Raw genomic sequence first — 22146 nt, forward strand, 5'->3', positions numbered from 1 at the left:
CCTACCGACTAACTAACTTATTGTCAGGGGATGGGAAGGCTTTAAGATAGGCGGACAGCATCGAAATTAATTTTATATTTTCCCTTCGTATCAATGAACCGCTACTGATTATTTAATAGTGCAGTAATTGGGGAAAGTGTCGGTAACAATAGCAAAACCGTACATTCGTCATTTGATTGAAAAGGGATTCACTAAACTCAATAAGGACACCTCGCGTTGATTCTTGTGTTAGTATAAATGTTTAAGCGAATCAAGCGGGATTAGAGGTGCTTTAACCCTTTTTACTGCCAAATTACTCGCTGCAAATCGATAAGGCCCTTCTCCGCGTTGAAAATAACTAGAGTCTTGTCAGTAAACAAGATTCATTTTTACTGCGTCCGCGATGCTATTTGGGATCCAATAGTGAAAGCAAAAGTGGTTATCGTAAATCAATTATGCAAATCGAATCCCAAGGGCTCTTTGTTCTGTTACGAATGCAAGTTTAAGTGGGAAATATAGCTCATTTTAAATAGAATACTGGGAGAGCAACAGAAGGGATATTGAGTGTAATATACACAAAAGGGTAAGGGCATGTATGTGACTGAAATTTTAGATGACCGTAGCTACCAATGATATGGTTGAAATAGCCAACTTGTCAAACTCAAAGCAATTTCGAAGATTTCAGCTCAATGTCATCACTTGCAGCATCCACCCTCAATAGCTGGATCGGCGTTTTTCTGACCAGCCCAGTTTTGGACGTAAAATATTCCACAAACCCTTTCAGCGGAGATCTATGACCATTCATCGCGATATAGTTTTTTCCATTGCACTTTAATTTGCAACTCCTGTCGGTGGCAATCATTGCGACGTCCCTAGTCGAATCAGTCAGTCAGTAAGTCCTTTCCCCATGTGAAAAGCGTCCTGAACTGTCGGCATAAGGCTAGAAAAAAAAATTGACACTGAATAGGACAAAAATTGTTGCGCATGTAATCGTATAACAAATAAATTCACATGTCAGTGAAGTTAGCAGGACTAATCCGTCTTTTTTACGTCACCCGAATGTAGATGAGATTTTTTCGTGCTACATACGATTTTCCTGCTATGGTTTGGCTTTTAGACTTCGATTGAGGCTGAAAAATTCGCATCATCAACCTTCTCTCCTCCCCCACTTGGGCCAGGGAGACGACGGGTAGACGGCCAGGACAGCCACAGCCTGAATTTTCAGTTATGTGGGTTTTGCTCCTTTTTTTTCGCCGAGCCCATTCTTTTTCAGTATTTTGCAATGAATTTCAGCGCAGTCCAACTCGTACATACGAACTATGTACATGGCCCGTGTGAATGCGACAGCATATGTTACCATGTCGTACAAATTGAAATATCGACTGTACCGGATCGAAATTAAAATCATAAATTTCGTACGCATAAAGCATTTGCAAATGACACGACCATGGCACCGTAACGCGACACATACGTACGAAGGTGGTAGGTCGAATTCCCTCCAGTGACTTCCTGGCGGAAAGGATGTGGCGAATTTGCAGTTTTTTTTTGTTTTTCTTTTCGGGTGGAAAAATTCCGATTTCCATATTCCCTTTTTTTCCGCCGGTCGTGAGGAGCATAAGAGTTCATCGTTGAGTGATTCCCTTTTTTTTAGTTGCTCGAAATTAATAAATAATTCCCTTTTTGCATTACATTGGCTGATTTTTGTGATTTTGAATATGAATGAGAATGCGATTCCGGCTGAAATACTGCTGGCTCGAGAAGTGTTGATTTTACGAGCACTGATTGGGCGCTCCAACTAAAGTGCTTTTAACAATGGAAATTTTCCATATTTTTCAATGAAATGGTTTTTTACCTGCACAACTATTTTTCAATTGTAATTTGTATCTGTGCCAAAATTTACGGATATTCAGGGTAATGTACATACGATCCTGCTAATAGTGTTACAGCAAATTATGTAGCAAGTTTTCGGAAGGGGGTTAAGCCTTATGCGTATAATTGCAGCATGTGTCGGAAAATTTTATCATTGCTATATAGGTTTGAGGAATTAACTGATGGTCTTCCAATTACTCATAATTTTCAGATTATTTTCTACCGCGGGGGGTAAGGTTAAATTTTCTTTCACTTGCGTTTTTTCCAATGAAAAATGTTTACTTTCAACCCACGTTGGGCGCCAAATTGACAAATATATTTTGGAATCTTCACTTCGTTGCTCAGGTTGTTTTGGATATCCTTCAGCTGCCTTATTGATATCCTATATTCCCGTAATTTATTTTAAATAATTATCCTATACTTTAGACAATTTGGCAAAATCCATATGCTCATGAAATTTGATACGCTATTATCAATTAAGAACCTGGGAATCAAGATAATTATGTCGCTGTTTTGAAAAAAAGTCTCTGTACTTGTCGTCTCTTAGTTAGTCTCCCCTCCTGTTTAACTGATTATATAATAATAATAATAATTGTTTGTGCAAGAATCCATGCTGGCTCAGGGCCTTGGAGTGTGTTAGAGCGCTTCATTTGAGACCGTGCACTACAGTATACTGAAAGAGCCAATGTTGTCAGCATTGCGCTCGCCCGAGATTATTATCCTGTTTTGATTCAGGTACTCATTCACCGTTGAGTCGAATCGTATCCAACGTGAACCTTCCGTACGACAGCTTTGTGCTCTAACCACTCAGTTATCCAGACACTGATTATGTCCTTGAAAATTCTTCAGATATCCCTTCATCTTTTCAAACCTTCGTTTCAATTGATCGAGAAAATGTTGGGTATCCTTCTTCAGCAACTCATTAGAAATCCCATCGAGTGCACGTGATTTATTGGCGTATAGATTCATCGTATCTATCAGTGGGCAGTGCTTACTTACAGACTCCATTTACCTGTACTAAACTAATGAAGGACTTAAAGGAATTAAATCATCTATCGTTTTGCATATCCAAAACATGGCTCAATTGTGGAGTGTACAATGGGTAACTCCTCGATAGTTATACTGTCCTTCCTCATATTTGTGATATCCTGGTGTAAAAGAAACTTACGGGAGGTGTTTTAAATGCCGTTAGGCAACATATTTTTTATCCTTATTAAGTTCACCGATTTTATATTGATCGATATTCCAGACAATCATTTCAATTTATTTTCTATCGATTCGCATCATCTTAAAATTTGTCATGACAAATTAGATTGCAATGATCCGAAGACCGTCCTGAGTGGCCGGGGAGGACAGAGAGGGGAGAGCTATCCCAAAAACCCTAAATAGACGACGAAATTTATCGTGAAGGTCCGCCCGCAAAATATTGAAGCTCTGTCGAAATGCATCGTCGACAAGTTTTTGCACGTCTCTGTGCTAGCCAAGTTCGGGAATGTAGGAGGTCCTTCGAACACTTCGATCCCTCACGCGTCATAGAAGAAGGATTCGCGAGTCCTTTCCAATGTGTGAGTCCGCACCGAATGCTGACAAATAAACAAAAACCGGATTCGCGCGTTTGCAGAATGGTATATTTCTGCATGGTTTGAATTGCACTGTGTGAGAATCCCAGGATATCCAGGGAAGCCGTCAGGGATTAAGGTACATTAGTTGTAGCTTACAATGTTAAGGGAAACTACAACTACCCTCTCGGGATGCCACTTTTTTTTATTTTCCCAGTCAGGTCTCATAGTTGACGTTCTTCGCCACGTGCTGCGACCCATTTTCTTAACTGTATGGTGTATGGTGACCACTTAGAACTTGCCGGTTCTGCCTGCAGCTCATATTGGTAAACCAGATTATGATGGGAAACCTTACATACAACATTATACCTGTCCGCGTATTGCACCGGCGCCATGACAGTTCAGTCTGGAAGGAGATACTTCAAACCTCTAACGCCGAACAATGCATTCCATATTGGTTGTTCTCTACCCGCCCTTTATGAGTTTCCTATAAAACCGGGTGGTAACCACGCTGTCCTGAATGGCGCACATAAATCCCTCTGTTTGAACAAAGAGCTCCTTTGAAGGAAGCCACTTGTTCAACAAATGCAAATGGCTGCTAAAGACAATTCTCGTGTTTACCATGCATCGTCTTCAACTTTCATTCATCAAAATGCTCTTGGCCTGACTCCACGCCACAGAAGATTGAAAGATCTATCCTTTAAGTTAAATGATGTCAATCCACAATTCACCTACCTCACCAACAGCATGCAAGGGACCCGCCTGGTCCTTGCTGTAAAAATATGTGCGTAGCGAGTCGACTTGGCAGTAATGTTTAATCGCAACGTTAAAGACTTCCCTTTCTGCGATATCACGTAGCAGGTCCGTTTCCATGGCGCAATTTAGAGATGCATTCGGGAATTAAACATAATAGTCCGTATTCGCCAGTAGGCATTTTCCAGATCAGCGTTCGTCCACAGCAACATTCCGAATGTACATCTCAGTGAAGATGCAGCGAACACATTCAGTGCGTTTATTTTATTCTTTTCCAGGATATGCCATTTCAATACCAGCCTTGCACATCGCAGGAATTCGGACAGCAGAACATCTATCAGATCACCAACCAGTGGGTTGAATGCAGAATTCCTTGGTATTTGTACGAGAAGAAGCTTGTCTTGGCGGATGGCACTCGGCACTTGTCTAAGCAGAATCCCATTCAAATATCACGGCTAAATATATCTAAATTCGCAACAGACTTGATGTCATCTAAGTATTATAAATCAAGTGTGTCACCTCGCGCTTAGTTCATATGGTTTTGCAGTGCCATTCCGAACCAAAAAGGACACAGCCAGTCCGCCCGGAACATGCTTCTCCTGATGCAGATGTACTCTGAGGTATTGGTACCTTTAGATAAGTGCACTGACAAGATAGTATGGCACCCCTTTCATGACTGTTGCCGGAAACTTTATTAGTTTGAGATCAGATTTAGGATGTTGGTTAGCTAGCTAGTTGGTGACGACGCTGTCAAAAGCCTTGGCGTTACTGATATAACATATAAAGGGATATCTTTGGCCACTAGTTATCTCTCCTACAACTACCGAGTCGCTAATGAGTTGCTTTTTACAATGTTGCATTCTGGACATGTCTGCCACTTTGGTCGTATTGTCGTAAACGACCGCATATAATAGAAAGTGTGTGCTAGATTGTATCCAGAATTACTTTTGCAGATGTTTCATTGAAGAGAGAGGATTTTCCGACCATGAAACCCGAGAGCCGCAACCGCATCACACAATACGCAAGTGATTGTAGTTGCAGGAGGGACAATTGGGAACACAGTCGAGATTCCATGTCATCATTGATTTTTAGTTCTAGAATTCTCGGAGTTGAATAGAACCTGGGAATGCCTGATCTACGCAAAGGATCAATTTGCGAAGATTTTATACACATTCATTGGAACTCGTCTCCAACCTCAGCGGAAATTTCAGCCTGTTGGTCGAAAAGAGTGCTTCAGCGAGTACTTAAACTGTTTTCTGCAATGTGCATGATGTTGTTGATGCCGCCGTCTCTTGGTTAATAGTTCCGGCGCTGACCTCAAGTCGAGCACGCTCGATGATGACCGCCTTGATTGTGTCGCTCTGAGACACCCACCCCACGATTAGCGGTTTTGACGCTGTACTATTCATTATAGAAGACCACCAATCAGAATCACTAAGTCAGACAGCTCCCGTCGGATTTCCGGGCGGACTCGAAATTTCGCTTTATCCTCGTTTTTCTTGCGCATTTTGTACATAAATACCAGGTGTTGAATCTACCGCTACACCAGGCATTTAAGTATAATGTGAATAATCTGCAACATTACAAAGTTCCTGAGCTTCTCTAATCCTCATTTCGCTGAGAAATTGCGGTGGTCAACAGCTATATTGAGACTGAAGCTCTCCATCCCCCTCGTGGCTTGTGAATGGCTGCGGCACTTTTTTATTTTGCTAGCATTTCTTCAAGAAATGCCTCCTACGTCAAAAATAAGATGGTCTATTGTTTCTTGCACGCTACACCTTAGACAATTGTCATTGTTGATTTCGCCAATCTTCCGAAGGAAAGGTTTACTGTAGGCATGGTTTGACTAAAGTCTATTGAAATTTGCCACAATTGCTACACTATTTGTTGAGATGAGAGCTAGTATTTTAATGCACAGTTCCGGAAAGATTACTGCGAAATCTTTGCCTTTTAATCTGGATGTTACCTGGTATTCATTTTGCGGTCCTTCTTAATTTTATTCTGCACCACTCATAGTATATCCCCAGCTACAAAGGATGAAACCACGGTACTTCCGCTGATTAGGACTGTCTTTTCTGCTGAGTGCGACATCTTGTCCAACATAATTGCACTTTTGGGTGGGTGCCGCAGTATTTTTTGTCTCTTCGAAGTTAGAATTCGCTATTGCGTCAATTATTTCCGACCCAATGAGATGTCTGATGTCTTGCTTCTCTAGAAGAGTGCAGGCTTTTGGGGAGTCTATGATTATTGCTATCTTCTTTTTTGATCTTTCCTTTTCAGTTTGCGTGGCCATCTTTATCCCATTCAATTTAGCAGAGAGGATCGTCATTGCTTGCATTCTGTAGTAACTTTGACCCGAGGATGATCAGAGAATACCGCACAGCTGCAGTCCACAGCCCATGTTTCTGAATCAGTTCCATATAGGGCAAAACCCCTGTTCTGAATTCCAATCATCCAACCGTTTCTATTTCTATTCCTTCACTATCTTGAGTCATTGACCCACTCCACACCAGCAGTTTTCCCACTGTTCTTTCCTCCTCATCGATCTTCAAGTTATTAAAGGCTTGCTGGAAATCGATAGTTACCGATAGACCATTTTAGCCAAGGGATTTTCTATGACCTAACAATAGGAGGAGGGAGCAAATCTTTTAAGCCTTATCAGCTTCTTAGAGGCCAAAAGCGTCTTTCTGAACTTATGGCGGGGGGCGGTTTTGCCCGCTAGAACTTAGGCCACACGATGTGGTGAAAGCTTAGTTAAAGCTAAGTATCTTTTTAACTGAGGCACCACAATCGTAGCTATTCCGTTGTCCAGGCACCTGGGCTTCAAGAGTGTGGAGGCAGCAGCATAACCAAGTACTGGTCTCACAATGGTCCTAAATAGTTTTACGGCTCACTTAAGTTTTAATCCCCATGAGAAACCTGTGGCAAAGTTTACTACCTACGAAGTCTGTTCCGCCTTCATGAATTTATTATTGATAGAGATTTTGTAACTGTCCTGCCAAGAAATGTTATCTCTGGTACCTGTTTTAGAGGGGACTGATGTACCAAAATTGAACCTGGTTTGCTATTATTTCTCCTAAAAGCAATGACTCTAGACTTATCTCTGTTCACTAGGAGTTTCAGGGTGTTACATTTGTTCGCAAAAAGGTTAACTTGTTTTTGTATTAGCCTATCCATCTGATCATCTCCTGTACCCATGGCAAGGATGAAAAAGTCATCTGCGTATTGATTGCTGTCAGCTGAGTTATTGAGTTTGGAGTGAAGCGAGGATGTGTACAGATTGAAAACTACTGGGTTTAAAACTCTTGCTTGGGGTGGGCAATTGTTTACCGAGTACAATTACTCGTCCAGTTCCTGCTCTCTGTATACCAGAAAGCACAGGGTCTTAGAGTATATATCAGATGGAACATTTTTCTCTCTCATAGTATCGGCAAGAAGGAGTAGGTTCACTCTTTCGTACGTTTTGCTGATGTCAAAACACACCGCTTTCACGACTCTGCCCTTACTCTTGGCTACAGATATTTTGACCAACAGGTTGTTTAAGCACATCGTGATTGATTTCCCTTTTCTGTACGCAGCGCAATGCTTTGCAAGTACATTTTTTGTTTCTATGAAGAAGAAAACACTTCCCTTGACCATACCGTTAAGAATTTTTGGCGAAAGTGTTCATCAGGGAGATTGGCCTGAGGTTCATGGTGTTATTCAGATCAATGTGGTTTTCGGGTATTGGAATAATATTGATTATCCTCCACTCTTGTGGTGCTTGAAAGGCCCCATTAACTACGCTTAGAAAGTGCAATTTGATTTTTTAGTTCGGTCAGTTTACATAAAAGTAAAGTAAAGTATCTTATCTTGAGCGGAATGTCTCTTGTGCTCAGCAAGAACTTTGTTGAGATCATCCATGTTGAAATTCGCATGACAATAGGTGGCAAATAGTATTGTATCTAGGGGTACAGACCTTTTGCTTAGTTACCTTCTATACCTGGGAGAAATATTTATTTCATGTCTTTATGCCATGATATGAACTGTCTGCACTCTTCCTGAAAGTTTTTGAATTCCCTAATATTTAGCTAGAACTGTTCGGTAAGTTATTCCAGAAATTTGTTTTTGCCTTCCTGAATGCCTCTTTCCATCGTTTAGTTGCCTATTTGGTCCTGAGGAAATTCTCGAAGTTTGGAGTTTGTCTGAAAGCTTTCACCGTTTCTTTTTTTCCCTTAGATTGGATCCTAGATCCCTATTCCACCAGGCCTTGGGCTTTGTGGTTCTCTTTACTTTGTATGTCGCCAGCTTGATCTGTTCCTGTATTTGAACCGTGAAGTTCCTCAGGTCATCTTGGTGCTATAGGTTTTGAATCGATTCCCCAAGTTTGATGTTAGCTACTCTAAAGACATTTTTGGACTTGACATCCAGGCTCTGTATCAAGATAGGTTTGTGATTGCTTCTCGAGAAGGATGTGTCAAGTGTTTCCAAGTTCTAGGACGTGGCTACTGCATTTGTTAGTAATATATCCGGTACTTAGCCTTGCACACTCCGGCGTATGTTATTGCCGAGAAGGTGATCTCCCTATTATTCAGTGGTAACAAGTTGTTATTACAAAAGCCATTTACAAGGATGTTACCTTTCGCCAAGTTAACCGAGTTCCCAAAGGCAATAGTTCTGACATTGAAATCATGATAATTTCATTTTGCAGTTGCAGAGTCTCGCAATCGCTTTCGTGAAGTTTGCACTGAATACTGCAAGGAGGGGGGGGGGGGGGGGGGGATAAATCGACGGTTTAAGATTTAGTATTTCTCCAATCAGTATTTCATGTTCAGTGTCAAAATTAAATTTTCTAAAGGTTATTCCTTTGCGCAAAACGAGCGCCATTCCGTCATATTCATCATTTCTCAACCTGGGCACTAAATAGTATTCAGTTGCACCTTGAAAACCGGAGAAAAAGTGAATGTCATAGGTTTCTTGCAGCGGCACTATATCGATGGGGTTTAAATTGTAAAATCTGGTAGCCTCATCCTTACAGTTAACTATGCTTTGCCCGTTATATTGCAAGATCCTTACTATTGGAGTTTTCCATGAATGGCACGTTACTAGAGTTGTTCAACTGTTCTATCATAACTCTGATGTACTGTATCTCGTCTAAAATTCTTAGATAAAGTCCAAGGTCAACCTCAATTAATTAGGATGGTCTTTCCCCTATCGATCGAACGCAGTTAAGCAGATCTTAACTCATTACAATATATTGATGTTTCGAAAGCCAGATACTCCATTCTTCAGTAGGTTTGAAATTACAGAGATACTTCAGTTTTTTCATTGAAAATCGCAATGAGAAAAGGAAAATCTTGCTCCTGAAATATCGATATATGGGATTTTTATAACATCATTTCTGCTCTTAAAAGAAAAAGCAATATTTTGAATCCATACCAAAAATTGAAAAGAAACCTAAATAAAAATATTGTCGATGGGTTTGTAATTTATTTTGCCAGAGGAACAGTTTAAAAACAGAAACCAAATCAAAAGATCTTAATTTACATTCAACCTCGCGTGCTCCATGATCAGATGGTTCCCATAAGGTAATAACCGCTATTAATGTAATTTTTGATTAAGTTTTTTCTCTGTAAATATTTAATTAGGATGTTTGTTTCCCTAAGTATGACCATAAGTCCCACAATCAATCACAAGCATCAACATTAGAATATAGATTAAAAGTGAAAATTATCAAATGAAAGCTTCATTGGATGTTTCCCTGCACAATTGTGCTAAGCTTTCATTTCACAGTTCTAAGGACATCCAAGGATTACGTTTATTTTTATTTTCTGAATGATGGCAGTTGCCTCAATTTTCGGTATAAATGATAAAAGATTCAGGCGATTATTAGCTGCGGCCATGATTGGAGATGATAAATTGTCCTCCAAGTCACATTGCCAGTGAAAAGGGTGCTGAGAATATTTTTTCTACTTTCCTGCACTATCGATTTCACCCTAACTTGTACAAGCAGAAATGGTATTGGTTCTGACAATTTCAGTAAAACTGGCCTTGCGATGCTATCTGAATGGATCTGCTGGTTAGGGCCATTAGTTGATGAAAGGAATTCTTTTTCTAAATGGTATGCTTGTGTGTCCCTAACATTCTGTTATAATTATCATAATTGCGGTTTCAGAAAATACATACATGCCTTAATAACGCTTCAAAAATTGAATATTCATGAGCAAATTCTGAGCAAAACAGACATAAAAACTAATGCTTGCTCATTTTAATTTTAATCAAGATAAAATCTGAAAGTTAAATCATCAAACGTGTCCGTAATTTATCGCCTTTGGCGTCAATCTGTCTGACCGTAAATAACCAACCGCCGAGAGTCTTAATTACAATTCGAAAATATTACAAATCAACCAAGATTCGCATTTTTCCGATGAAAATCATAAACAGCTTCAAAGCAATCCCAAAAATATCTAGGAACAAAAAATTAATTTCCAAAACAGTGTCGTTAATTTTTCCAAATTTTTGTGGATATTTTCACAATATTTTCAGCGAGATATTGTTAGTTCTTGATTTACTTTCAATTAGAGGGGGCGTTTGTTGATTATCAATGGTGAAAAATAGTATGTGGGCATATGGCGAGTCCGGGTGTTTATTAACCCGAAATCAAATTCAATTTTGCGTAGGTGGACAAGGAATATTAATGGAGTCAGTTGATTAGTTTTTATTTTTCAAATGATTTGTTGAATTGCCTTTGTTAGATAAGCATCTGCATACAATCAACCCTGATTTATGAGCGTTTACCACCCATCAATCCAGGACTAAAGTCTGAGCAAATCTCATGTGATGAAATTCGAAGAGGGTGCTAACTTTTATATTCAGCAAGCGGTTAATCAAACAGGCAAAACGTATGTTTTATTATATCCAAATAATATTAGATCCGTTAGGAACATGATTCAAACAGCAAACCTTTTATTCTTATCCATTTCTTCATTCAGGTGTAAAATGGTGATAGGAAATAGGAGGGTGATATATTTTCTTTATTATTACTTGCGATTTACACAGAACCTAAAAGTTGAACTGAATTTCGATATTCGCACAATATAGGCACTGCAATTTATTACGTCCAGTTAACCCATAAAGAAGACCCATCGCAATTCAGGTGAAAATAACTTTAAAGTAGACATTTTCATCAGTTTATCACCTTTCTATTGCCACAAATTATATTGAAAATTAAATTAAGGCTCAATTCCTTTGTGAAGATTTTCGACTACAACGGAAGTTCAAATCTTTTCAATCGGCTATGCGAATCCTTGCATTTTCCCCCTATAGAGTGGTGACAGTGGATGGTCAGATGTCAAAACTAATTCCGGCCCCATCAGAATGGATCCAGAAACTTGGTGAGCCGGTCTGTCAGCTTCCTCATTACCAGCGATGTTTAAGTGGTCTGGCACGCAAGCCAGGAATGTTTCGTTTAGTCGGCCAAGTTTCAGGAGCGACTGATAGCAATTCCACACCAACTGGCTTGATATGTCGTTGCTGTTTGGTGCTGATAATCTTGTCCGACTGTCAGAATAGATTTTCCGCCTGGAATATGGTCGTCATTTTTTCCGAGAGCTCGAGGCAGTTCTGTAATCGGATTTCGGATGCAGGATTTCTGATATTGTTCCTGGATATGGGGTTTCCAAGTTAACTTGGAATCGAAATATACTTCAAAATTTTTGACTGTTTATATTTATTACGGCTAGACTATCCACAAATGCTTGGGTCCTCCAAGGCCTCCAAGGGTGTCTACAACTGGAAGCTATAACAGAGGAGGGGGAACCCCACCTTGTATGCAACTCCGAAGACATAATGTGGTATCGCCGACAGTGTAAACGCCACTACCGCTGCACTGAACTTCCGCCGACACATCTGGCGGCCTAGCACAAGGCCGGTGCGGTACATTTCTTTTTTTCGCGTTGACCTCCGAAGCATACAGTACAGAATACACCTTTTTATCCTGTTTTATACAATAGATAGTAAACTACCGTCCATTACAATTACGACTACAGTTACAGTGGTAACCCCGACATGATTGCCTCAGTAGGCTTCTGTCCGACCAATACGTGGATTTTCCTCCACTCTAGCATATGAAGGATATAGCTGCTGGTAATTCCTTGCTATCCCGCCGCTTTACAAATCACAGCGGGTGAGACATAATTGAAGACATCTTCGATTTCTATGAATGTGCCTGGGACGTATTCTTTACCGGACATCACTTTGCCATGGATTTACCTTTCTGGAATGCATGTTTCCTCCAGTGAAGTGGACACTAAAGGATGCATGTATGTTAATAAATCGATCCACTGGTTTTTACGGTTCTTTTAACAGAAGAAAAGTTAGACTGATTGGCCGCAAGCTTTTTGCTTCCATGTAGGTGATTTTTCCTGGTTTGTTAATAAATATTACCTTCACATCACGCTAGTTAATTAGAATATAAGCATGTGTAGGCAAGCACGGTATATATTCCGAATATGTAGACACGAGCACCAACTCCCTCAATTACTAGTGCAGGGATAATGCCCTCTGGACCCCCATATTGTATCTTTGGAACGAGTTAAATGTCTATTTCACTCGTTCCTGTGGTACTACCTTGCATGCCAGCGTCAAATCTTTCATTTGGGCGTTATATGCACCTGCCGACCGCGAGATGAGAATTTAGATGCTGCTTGCCGTTTTTCGTCGCTTCCTATGTACCTCCCACTTTGTAAACGTAGATAACCCAGCTGTTGGCTACGTTCTTTGCCAAGAATTCTCTTCAGATTTGAGGTTGCCTCAAAAGAGTTGGTCTCTTCTCAAAAGCGTCTTCATGATGATCGTTTAGCCGATATTATTCTATTCTTTAAAGCTTTTTTGGTTTTTTTGTACCCTTGTCATTTTCCTCTGTTTCGTCAAATCCTAGCTTCTTGATTCTAAAAATGGATTTGATGCGTCTCCCTAGCATCGTCACTCGGACGCTCATCTCTGTCTTCTATGTACGTCCCCTAATCTATCTTACGTGGATTGGGTCATTAGGAAATTGGAATTGTTGGAACTTCCTCAGCATATATCGTGGCGTTAACATGAGATCCTGCTATTACTCCCATGACTTTACTTTTTTCATATTAGCTAGCTCTTATGAATGTTCCACTGGGAAAGTCATAAGGGAAATAAGTAGAACACCATAGGATCTCCTTATCTGCCTATTGACTTTTTATTGACAGTTGGTCGTTATGGTGTCGCCATTACATAGGCTGCTAACTAAGATAGTTTGGGGGTCTGTTAAAACGACAATGCAGAAGCGGACTCTATCGCTTCCGCTAGAACTAGCCAGCATGTAGGAAGTTTTGACATCAAGTTTTTCCAGGACTTCCGCACAATTACGATCCTCCTCTGGAAGCCAGAGGAAGCACTTTTTTAATGATGGCAGCTCGGAAACCCTCACGAGGGTCAGTTGCGTACCCTCCAACACATCGTTGAAGGAGAAGGAGTATCGTGTGAGCCATTCATAGGTGCTTTAAACCTTTTCGCCCTTAATTTTTTCCTTGATTCCTACAGTCGAAATTATTGTTCTTCTTTTTTAACCCATGGCCAACCGACTTTTTGCAGAGCGGCTTCAATTGAGTGTGTTAGTCATGTAAAAGGACCTCGGCCGAGATCAGCTTACTTCCTCTAGTAAAACAGAGGCCATGGCAACCGATCATGACAAAATTCTCAATAAAAAACCAAAATTAAAACCAAACGATAACGATCAAGCCTTGAGTGAAAGGACATCTCGGAGCTCATTAATGGAAAACCTGAATCTCGAGTCAGATTTTCCACTTATTTAATTGGGGACTAATCCAACTTTAACTGAGAAGAAGAGAGAGCCGATAGGTAGATAACTTTCTTTACCGTTGCCCTTCCTCATCCGAATGGTAAAAAAAATCAACGACCTGGGACTGTCATGTAATAAGTTTCGGGTCCTAACTCCAACGAAGGGAACGTGCGAGCTACTAACCAGTCGTTGAGTTAAAAGCTGCAAATATTTATATACCTTTTACAAGAACCATGGGTTGTTTGTAATGGAATCAAAGACTTAAACTTCCAGCATGGGTTCACCTCCAACTGGGGAAGACTCCTTCCGTCACGTATAAACTACAACTGAGTGCCCCTGTTATGTACCCTGAGAGCTCACCAAATCTATTGCAGGATTTGTGGAAATAACCTTAAGGATTAGAACTAGTATGAAAAGAGCTTTGGAAAGGAACTGTCCATCCATGGCATCTAGGCCTCAAAATATCTTCCTTGTTAATTTACTGTAAAACCCCCTTAAGTGCATGCTAGAGTCATAATATTTGGTGATAACATACACCATGATATGGGTCTCTGCATGCTACTTCCATTCCTCCATAAATCCTGGGAATCTGAGCTCTTTTCCAGTGGGTGAAGGAAAGGGATGATCAGCACTATTTCGAAAGAAGGGCATTGCTCTTGAGTGCAACAATTGGATGAGTGAACAGGGAGTGTATTCCGATTGTTCTGTGCATGATGGGTATTTTGCCTGGATGCTATTGGAACAGCGTATTGAGGCGCAAAGTATCATGTGGTAATTCGTAACAAAGAATTTAAGGTCCAAAGCGGAGTCTACCAATAGCGCAGGTTCGCACTTCTTATCGGTGATATTTGTTGTCCTGTCCAGGTTAGAGGAGGTAGAGGGATTCAATGGACTACGTCATCTTTTTCTACATCAGTGACACCTGCTTGCTCTATCACGAAACTGAGTCAGTCAAAGACCCTGACCAAATGGATAAATGGATATCTTGAAAAATAGGCATACAGAATTAGAGTGAAGATAAACAGCAAGAAAACCAAGGTTCTCAGTGTGGCTGGCTATCGTACTCTTCATGTTTGCATCAATGGGCAGAACATTGAAGACGTTGATCAATTTATATATTTAAGAAGTATTGCTTTTGCCGACGGCGATATCGAACTTGATATCACCCTACGCATTAACCGTTGTTCAGAAAGGTTGCAAAAGAATAATGCCTGGAATCTAGAACTAGAACTAGAACTCAATCTCTCTCTGCTTTCAAGAAGACTTTTTCTTGCTAAGGTATGTAAATATATCTACAAGCGCAAGGAAGAAGACTCAAGATGGTTGCTCGCTCTTATAAAGAAAAATGGAAAAATAGATAGATTGCGTAGCTTATTCTCAACCTAGATCCTGAACAGAAAGCATGGTGGGGTTCTAAACGAGCATGAAGGTTTTCAGTCTTACCTGGTTAAGATTAATACGGTCTGTCAGTTGTGAAATTAAGTGGCAGACAACATCTTCTTGTGGACGGTGGGATAGCTTTAGTAGACATTTTATACAGACACAGGAGTTCCCTTGTCCTAGCTGTTTCCATTACGTACGAATTATTCTCGTTACGAGCAAGATTGAGCTCGCCCAGTGAAGGGACGGGATGGCAGCGAATTTACTGAACTGACAATTCACTTTTTCCTTTCCTCTTCGATCTGTGAAAGGAATTTCCTGACTTGAAGGCTTCCTTAACCGGGGGAGCGGGAGGGCTAGCGTAAAGTGTGTCAAATAATGACAAGGAGGTGTGGTATACGTTTGAAGAAGTTTAACACTCCGTGAGTACCTTCCCCACAAAAAAAATGTTTACAAATTACCTCGTGCGCATATACCCCCAGAACAGTTCGCTTGGGGTATTAAAAAGTTATACTTATACTTATTTTTTTCTATTTGGTGTATATTATATATTTGGACACCTAAAGGCTTTTTACATCAAAATAACGCGGTGTTTCAGATCCGAAATACCCAGCGCTCTCGATTGCAATTATTGCTGAACAGGAGACAATCAAGAATAGTAGGCTGACACTTGTAGAGAACGGACGTGTCTACAAATTAATAGTATTAATAAAAAGAATTTAAAATTGAAATTAAATTAACTTTTATCAATAATATAAAAAGACTTTTATATTACTTAACTAATAAAATATAATTTAAAACTTAATTGAAACTAATGTACTTTTGATTTCTTACCTAAGTTACTTTTTCCTTAAGAAAAGAAATAATGAGCTGGCGAAGACACTCGAAGATTTGAAAAATGAAATGACATTATTGATCAAGAAAAATGGAAAGTTTCCGGAGCAGCTAATGACTGGGGAGGCGGGTTCGCCGTCTCCAAAAGTAGCCAGGAAAAAAGTGAAGCTTTCTTCTGCAGCCATGGAGGAGCCGGGCTGCCTTGAGTGCGAACAAGTTTTCGGCAGCGAATCTGTCCGTATGGAGGACAAAGAAATAAATTAAGCTGACGATACGAGATACAGCGACAACGCTGGCGATGGAAATGTCCCAGAAGAGGGTGTTAACCAGCCAAGTTGTGGAAGTGAAGAGGGAAAATTAGGCGAGTTTATGCTCTATGTTTCTAAAAAATTAAAAAAAAAAACGAAATTGAAGAAAAATTTTTAAATAATGTAAAAAATAATACAAGTACGATTGATAATTTAAAAAATTGTCCGACCGGGACCACAAGTAGCACCCGAAATAAAGAAGAGGGGGAAAGGGTGGCCCCCATTAATGTTTATGAATTAGGTGGTAAAGATTTAGCCACTCTACTTTATGGGAGCGCGGAGCTCTCGAATTTTGTTATTAAAAAGACGGAGACCGAGAGAGTCCAAGTCTAATGTAACAAGATAGCAGATTACAAGAAAGCACGGGAGGTCCTCGAGCTCGAGCGGCTCTTCACTTCACCTACACTCTAAAGGAAGAGAAGGTGCAAACCTTCGTTCTGAAAGGCTTGGATGCGGAGGAAGAGCCCGATGAGGTGCTCAAAGTGCTCCAGGAAACGGGAACTGAGGTCAAGTTCCTCTCAGTGTCACGCTTTAGTACGAGGAGATCCGTTTTGGAAAAACGAATCCTGCCGCACTTCCTCGTGCAGATAAGCCCGGAGAGCCGGGGAAGCGATCTGATCGGCATCAGGCCGCTTAATTATCACGCGATCCGTTTTGAGCGCCTGTTGAGGGGCGAAATAGTCCAGTGCGGAAGATGCCAGCGCTATGGTCACTCGGCAGTGAACTGTCAAATGACGTTACGATGTGTAAAGTGCGGGAAAGGCCATACCGCAGCCGAATGTTTGCTGACTGAAGCAGAGGGCAAGGAAAAAACTTTCTGTGTCAACTACGGAGGTTCCCAGATCGTCGCGATTAATGTGAGTTCCCTCGTAGGAATCCATCGAAGAGCGGAGCTCCTTAATTTCGCTGCCAGGCAACAGCCTGATATTGTCTTGATTTCAGAAACCCACCTCAATCCGAGGCATTCGATAACATTCAAGGATTTTGAATTCGTGAGGAACGATAGACGAAATTGTGATGGGAGAGGTGGTACTGGAATACTTGTGGGTCGCCAATATCGTTTCAGGCATATTAATAGGCCTGAATTTGAAACCTTTGAATGTATCGAAGTCTCTTATATTCTGTTTTCACTGCCTAGAGGAGGGAATTTATACATTCTGTCAGTCTATGCAGTGGGAAACAATCGAGCCAAGTTCAAGGAGGAATTCCATTCTCTGTTTATGATAGTCTAGGCTGCATATTATTTTATTATAGTTGGCGACTTGAATGCTAAGCATACCTCGTGGCTAAACGCCACAAACAATCCCAGAAGGGTATTCCTAATCTTGGATAGAGCAATACCAGATAGAGTATAAATGCGAATTATATGGGTCAGAGAGTCCAACCTCGCCCAGGGCAAATTCTTATCTGGATTTGTGCATTGCTGACGCGCGCTTGAACTTTAATTTTAGGAATCCTCAACGGAAACTACAGACTCTTCCTTACGATAGCGACCATAACGCTATTCTTATTGAAGTTCTGTTTGATGGACGAAGAGTTCGCCTTCTGTCGATAGACAGTGGCGTTCACAGGCTGAACTTTAAACAAACAGATTGGAAGAAATTCCAAGAGAGGTTTATTCGGGGATATCGAGAGGAATGCCCACCTCTTGATGGGGAAAACGATGGTACAATTGCGCCAGGTGACAGGAACTTGAGCAACGGGGAAATACTTCATTATCTTCTCAAGCTGGAGAACTTGACGCTGGATACAATTGAACAAGTCGTCCCTAAGATTAAACCTCGCAATAGTATGGAAGGATATGAAACTGCAACCATAAAACGGTTGAAAAAAGTGAAAAGAGATTTGGGGACTATCATCATCTCATATTGGTTGAGTTCAAATCACTAAAGATGGCGCGGGATCTTATCCGGCAATATTACGTAAATGAAGTGAACTCCCAATGGCGGAAGAAGTCCACCGGTATTTCACCAAGCAATTCGGATTCCATATTTACAAAGATAAATATGTTATTCCGGAAAAAGAATTAAAGTCGGTGGCAGCGAGATACAACACGTTATTGACTCAGGTATAGACACCAATAGTGTAACTGCTGATGCGCAAGGCAATTACATCGTGACAGATGCTCTGAAACTCGAACTTATAGAGGAGCACTTTGAATCGGTGCATCGGCCCAGAACGGACTTAGAGCCAACGCGACTTTCGGAAATTGTAGAACGAGATGTCCACAATTTCAAAGAATTCAAGTATTGAAAACCTTGAACGGGCATATCAAGAAGAAGGAACTATTGCCGAATGCGCAATTCTGATTTCGATCTGGACATTCGACAATACATGCAATAACGAAGGTAACGTCTGATATTTGCTAGCGGATTACCAATGGTGACTGCGTAGGCGCTTGCCTTATAGACATGGAGAAGGCCTTTGATACCGTCTGGTTGGATGGACTGATTTTCAGGCTCCTGAAGAATGAGCTTCCCAGCCACCTGGTAGCAATGATGTGTAGCATGCTGTATGGCAAATGCTTTGTCATTACGGACGGAAATCTCACTACCAGCCGAGAATTTCATGTTCTGAATGGATTACAGCAAGGGACAGTGACTGCGCCTACACTTTTTGCGGTATTTGCCGGCGAATTGCTCAATTCTTTCGATTTTAATAAATCTCCTAAAAGGTCGTTGGTTGCCTTTGCTGACGATCTGATAGCCTACACGGCACACAAGAAGGTAACTGAGGTGCAAGTTGAACTTCAGAAGATGTTCAATGATATTAAGTTCTTCACGAACAGTTGGCGGATGAAAATCAATGTGCAAAAGTGTGAAACGATTCTGTTTCGAATTTCCTTGGCACACGCCAGTAGGAACTTGAAAAGGAATTGGAGAGATTTCCACACTGTCGCGAACGAGGATAGTTCTGAGCGCATTCCCCATAAGAAGTGCGCTAGACACCTGTGTGTGCATCTTGACGAGCGTTTCCAATTTACCGAGTACGTTAAAGTCGCGCTAGAAAGCGCTCGCAAGGCATTCATGTCTCTTCGAAGACTCTTCTATGTTCCACATCTTAGCCGGAAGGTTAGGATTATTTGCTATCTTACTTTGGTTAGACCGGTGCTCACCTACGGGTGTACCATCTGGTTTAATTTGAGTGCTAGCCAAATGGAGAAAATAAGAATTTTTGAAAGGAAATGTCTGCATATGACTGCTTCGTCAAACTATGAGCATTATGTAACTAATGAAGTGATGTATGCAGCTGCTGCTGTGCCAAGAATCGACACAGTTATCGTCAGATTGATTCGGAATCGTATAGTGCGATCTCCTTCGCATGGTGAGAACCCTTGGGTTTCGCAGCCGTTCTATCCAAATGACGGGATTTTGAAAAAACTCTCACGACAGGCTTCATTCCTCCTGAAGCGTTCGTGTATATTAAGAGGAATGGTCTAATTTTTGATTCTGCCGGTTATCCGGTTATCTATCATATACGTAGACGGGCCGCGGAGAAAAGGATAGAATATCCCCCGAACTTGACAGTGGGGGCTCCGAGATTCGACTAGAGGTACTCCAGAGGGAGAGCAATTGATAAGAGAAATCCTGGTACTGATGGCTGCGGGATGCCGATTAGCGGTGGCCGTGCTCAGTTCTGTCATTTGTTTCTAAGTGGGACTATGTAAATAATATAAATATTACACGGGTGTTACTTTCACCTCCGGTCGTTATGAATTATCTATTTTATTGTATTGTGTTCATTGTGAAATATAAGGATATATTTAATTACATATATCATTCACTTTATTAGCTTTAAGATAAATAAATTGTATATATTTTTGTACTAGCCTTAAGAATAAATTTAAATTTCAAAAGTAGTTTTTTAAAATTTAAAGTGCTCGTCAATAAGACAAAGCTAACCTTGTCGGGTTTTTGACCATTTCCCGATAACTTATATATTATTTTTCAATGTAATTTATTTTGTTATATTAATTATAGTTTGTTATTTATTAAAAAAACTTTGAGTGCCCACAGTGGCCATAATGTTTAGTCCATTTTCTCTTGTCAGATTATAAGATTTTTTGTTATTAATTTTTCTCGGTCTATATTATTAATGTTCAAGATTTGGTTTAAATAAAACTGAAATGAACGCTACAGAGGGACAAGAATATACAGCAAGCCACAAAGTATATTTGGGCTGATAAAATTAACACTCATTTGACTCATTGAAAAGAGAATTTGTTCTTGGAAGATACGAAAGGATTATTGGGTTTTCAATTTCCTCTGCTACAAAGAAAATCTGAAGAAAAATTTGTAAGTGGAAATATATTCATATACCAGTGTTTAGCAATATTCCGGGCGTTCGTACGGTAAGAAATATCAAACTTTGTAAACTCCGGGGAGTATTAAGGCGGATTAATTGAAATGTCAAAACTCGATGATTTTCACATCCCATTTAAATTACCCACTTCTTCCTGATACAATAATTCATTCATCTTTCACCTAAAATCAACTGAAAACCTTGAAAGTCACATGTCATCCTCTAACCTGCGTTCTATTTTTCTATGTTACAGTTCCCATAACATCCGTAGAAGGAGTGCTCACGCGTCAAGCTTCACTTCCATGTGATATAACGCCAATGGAGCGTGATGATGCTGTTTATATGGTTCTCTGGTTTCGGGAAGGTGATGGCGAACCGTTATACAGGTGAGTAGTATGAAATTGTTGCAATCATCTTCTTCGCAACGCGTTATAAACTGCCTTTCATGGATCCAGGATAATACCGAGCACACTTTTCTATATACTCGCATGCATGTGTGTTGAGTATGAATTGTTTGTTCAGCACCTCGCAAGGTGAAGAGTTGCTTGGCGGAGTTGTCTCTTTTGATTTTGCTACGTTCTGCACATTTACCAGGAAATTGATGTTGATGGGTTCCGTGAAAGAAAGGTGATAATGGCCCGAAGCTGAGCTCAGTGGAAAAGATCTGATTCGACGTCGTGTGAGAGCACCTGCCTGTGAAGAATACTAAATACATTTCAAGTACAACAGTAACAATGAGCAGAAATTTGTCTTGGATACCAATATATGGTGGGGACATTAAACCTTCCGTTTTCCGTCCCTGATGTAATGGCAGAGCCCGAAAGTCTTTCTCAACGTTTAAATTGGATTCAATTTAGAACTAGGATACAAATAAATGCATCCCGCTAAGATACAGAATCAGTAATTCCAGGGAAAGGATGACGATTTCTCCACGGCTAGCTTGAAAATTCGCTCACCATCGGCCAACTGGCAACCCTTAATGATCATTAAAGTGCAGAATTCCACACAACCGTGTTTTCTTATATTCCCAAGTCTCGATTATTTTAAGGAAAACACTTGTTTACATTGCACCTAGATTTGGTTTAAGTTGGCTTAAATATTAATGGAATTTTTAAGAGTTTATATTTTTGTTTTGTTTACGCCGAATCGCTGAAAATGCGACCAGCGTAGGACTCACATCACACGTTGTTTATATCAAAAAGGACATCATTTTATATGGAGAGCGTATGAAACACATTCTCATATATGCCCAAATATTCGTATATGAACTATGAAAACGTAATTTTGACTTTATGTCTGCTGCTTTGTTTGATAGTCATGCAAAACATAATTTTCCCAACGGTGATGCTGG

At 40.4% G+C, this 22146-nt stretch overlaps 1 protein-coding gene across 1 annotated transcript in view; it reads left to right on the plus strand.

The window, feature by feature from the left end:
* LOC119657775 (neural cell adhesion molecule 2) overlaps positions 1 to 22146 on the plus strand; it is a 641753-nt gene that overhangs the window by 479884 nt on the left and 139723 nt on the right. Inside the window, exon 5 of the mRNA XM_038064845.1 lies at positions 21049 to 21181. Within this exon, the coding sequence (XP_037920773.1) occupies positions 21049 to 21181 (133 nt within the window). The remainder of the gene's footprint in view (positions 1 to 21048; positions 21182 to 22146) is intronic.

This window comes from Hermetia illucens, chromosome 5 (genome assembly GCF_905115235.1).
Source record: "Hermetia illucens chromosome 5, iHerIll2.2.curated.20191125, whole genome shotgun sequence".
NCBI lineage: Eukaryota > Metazoa > Arthropoda > Insecta > Diptera > Stratiomyidae > Hermetia > Hermetia illucens.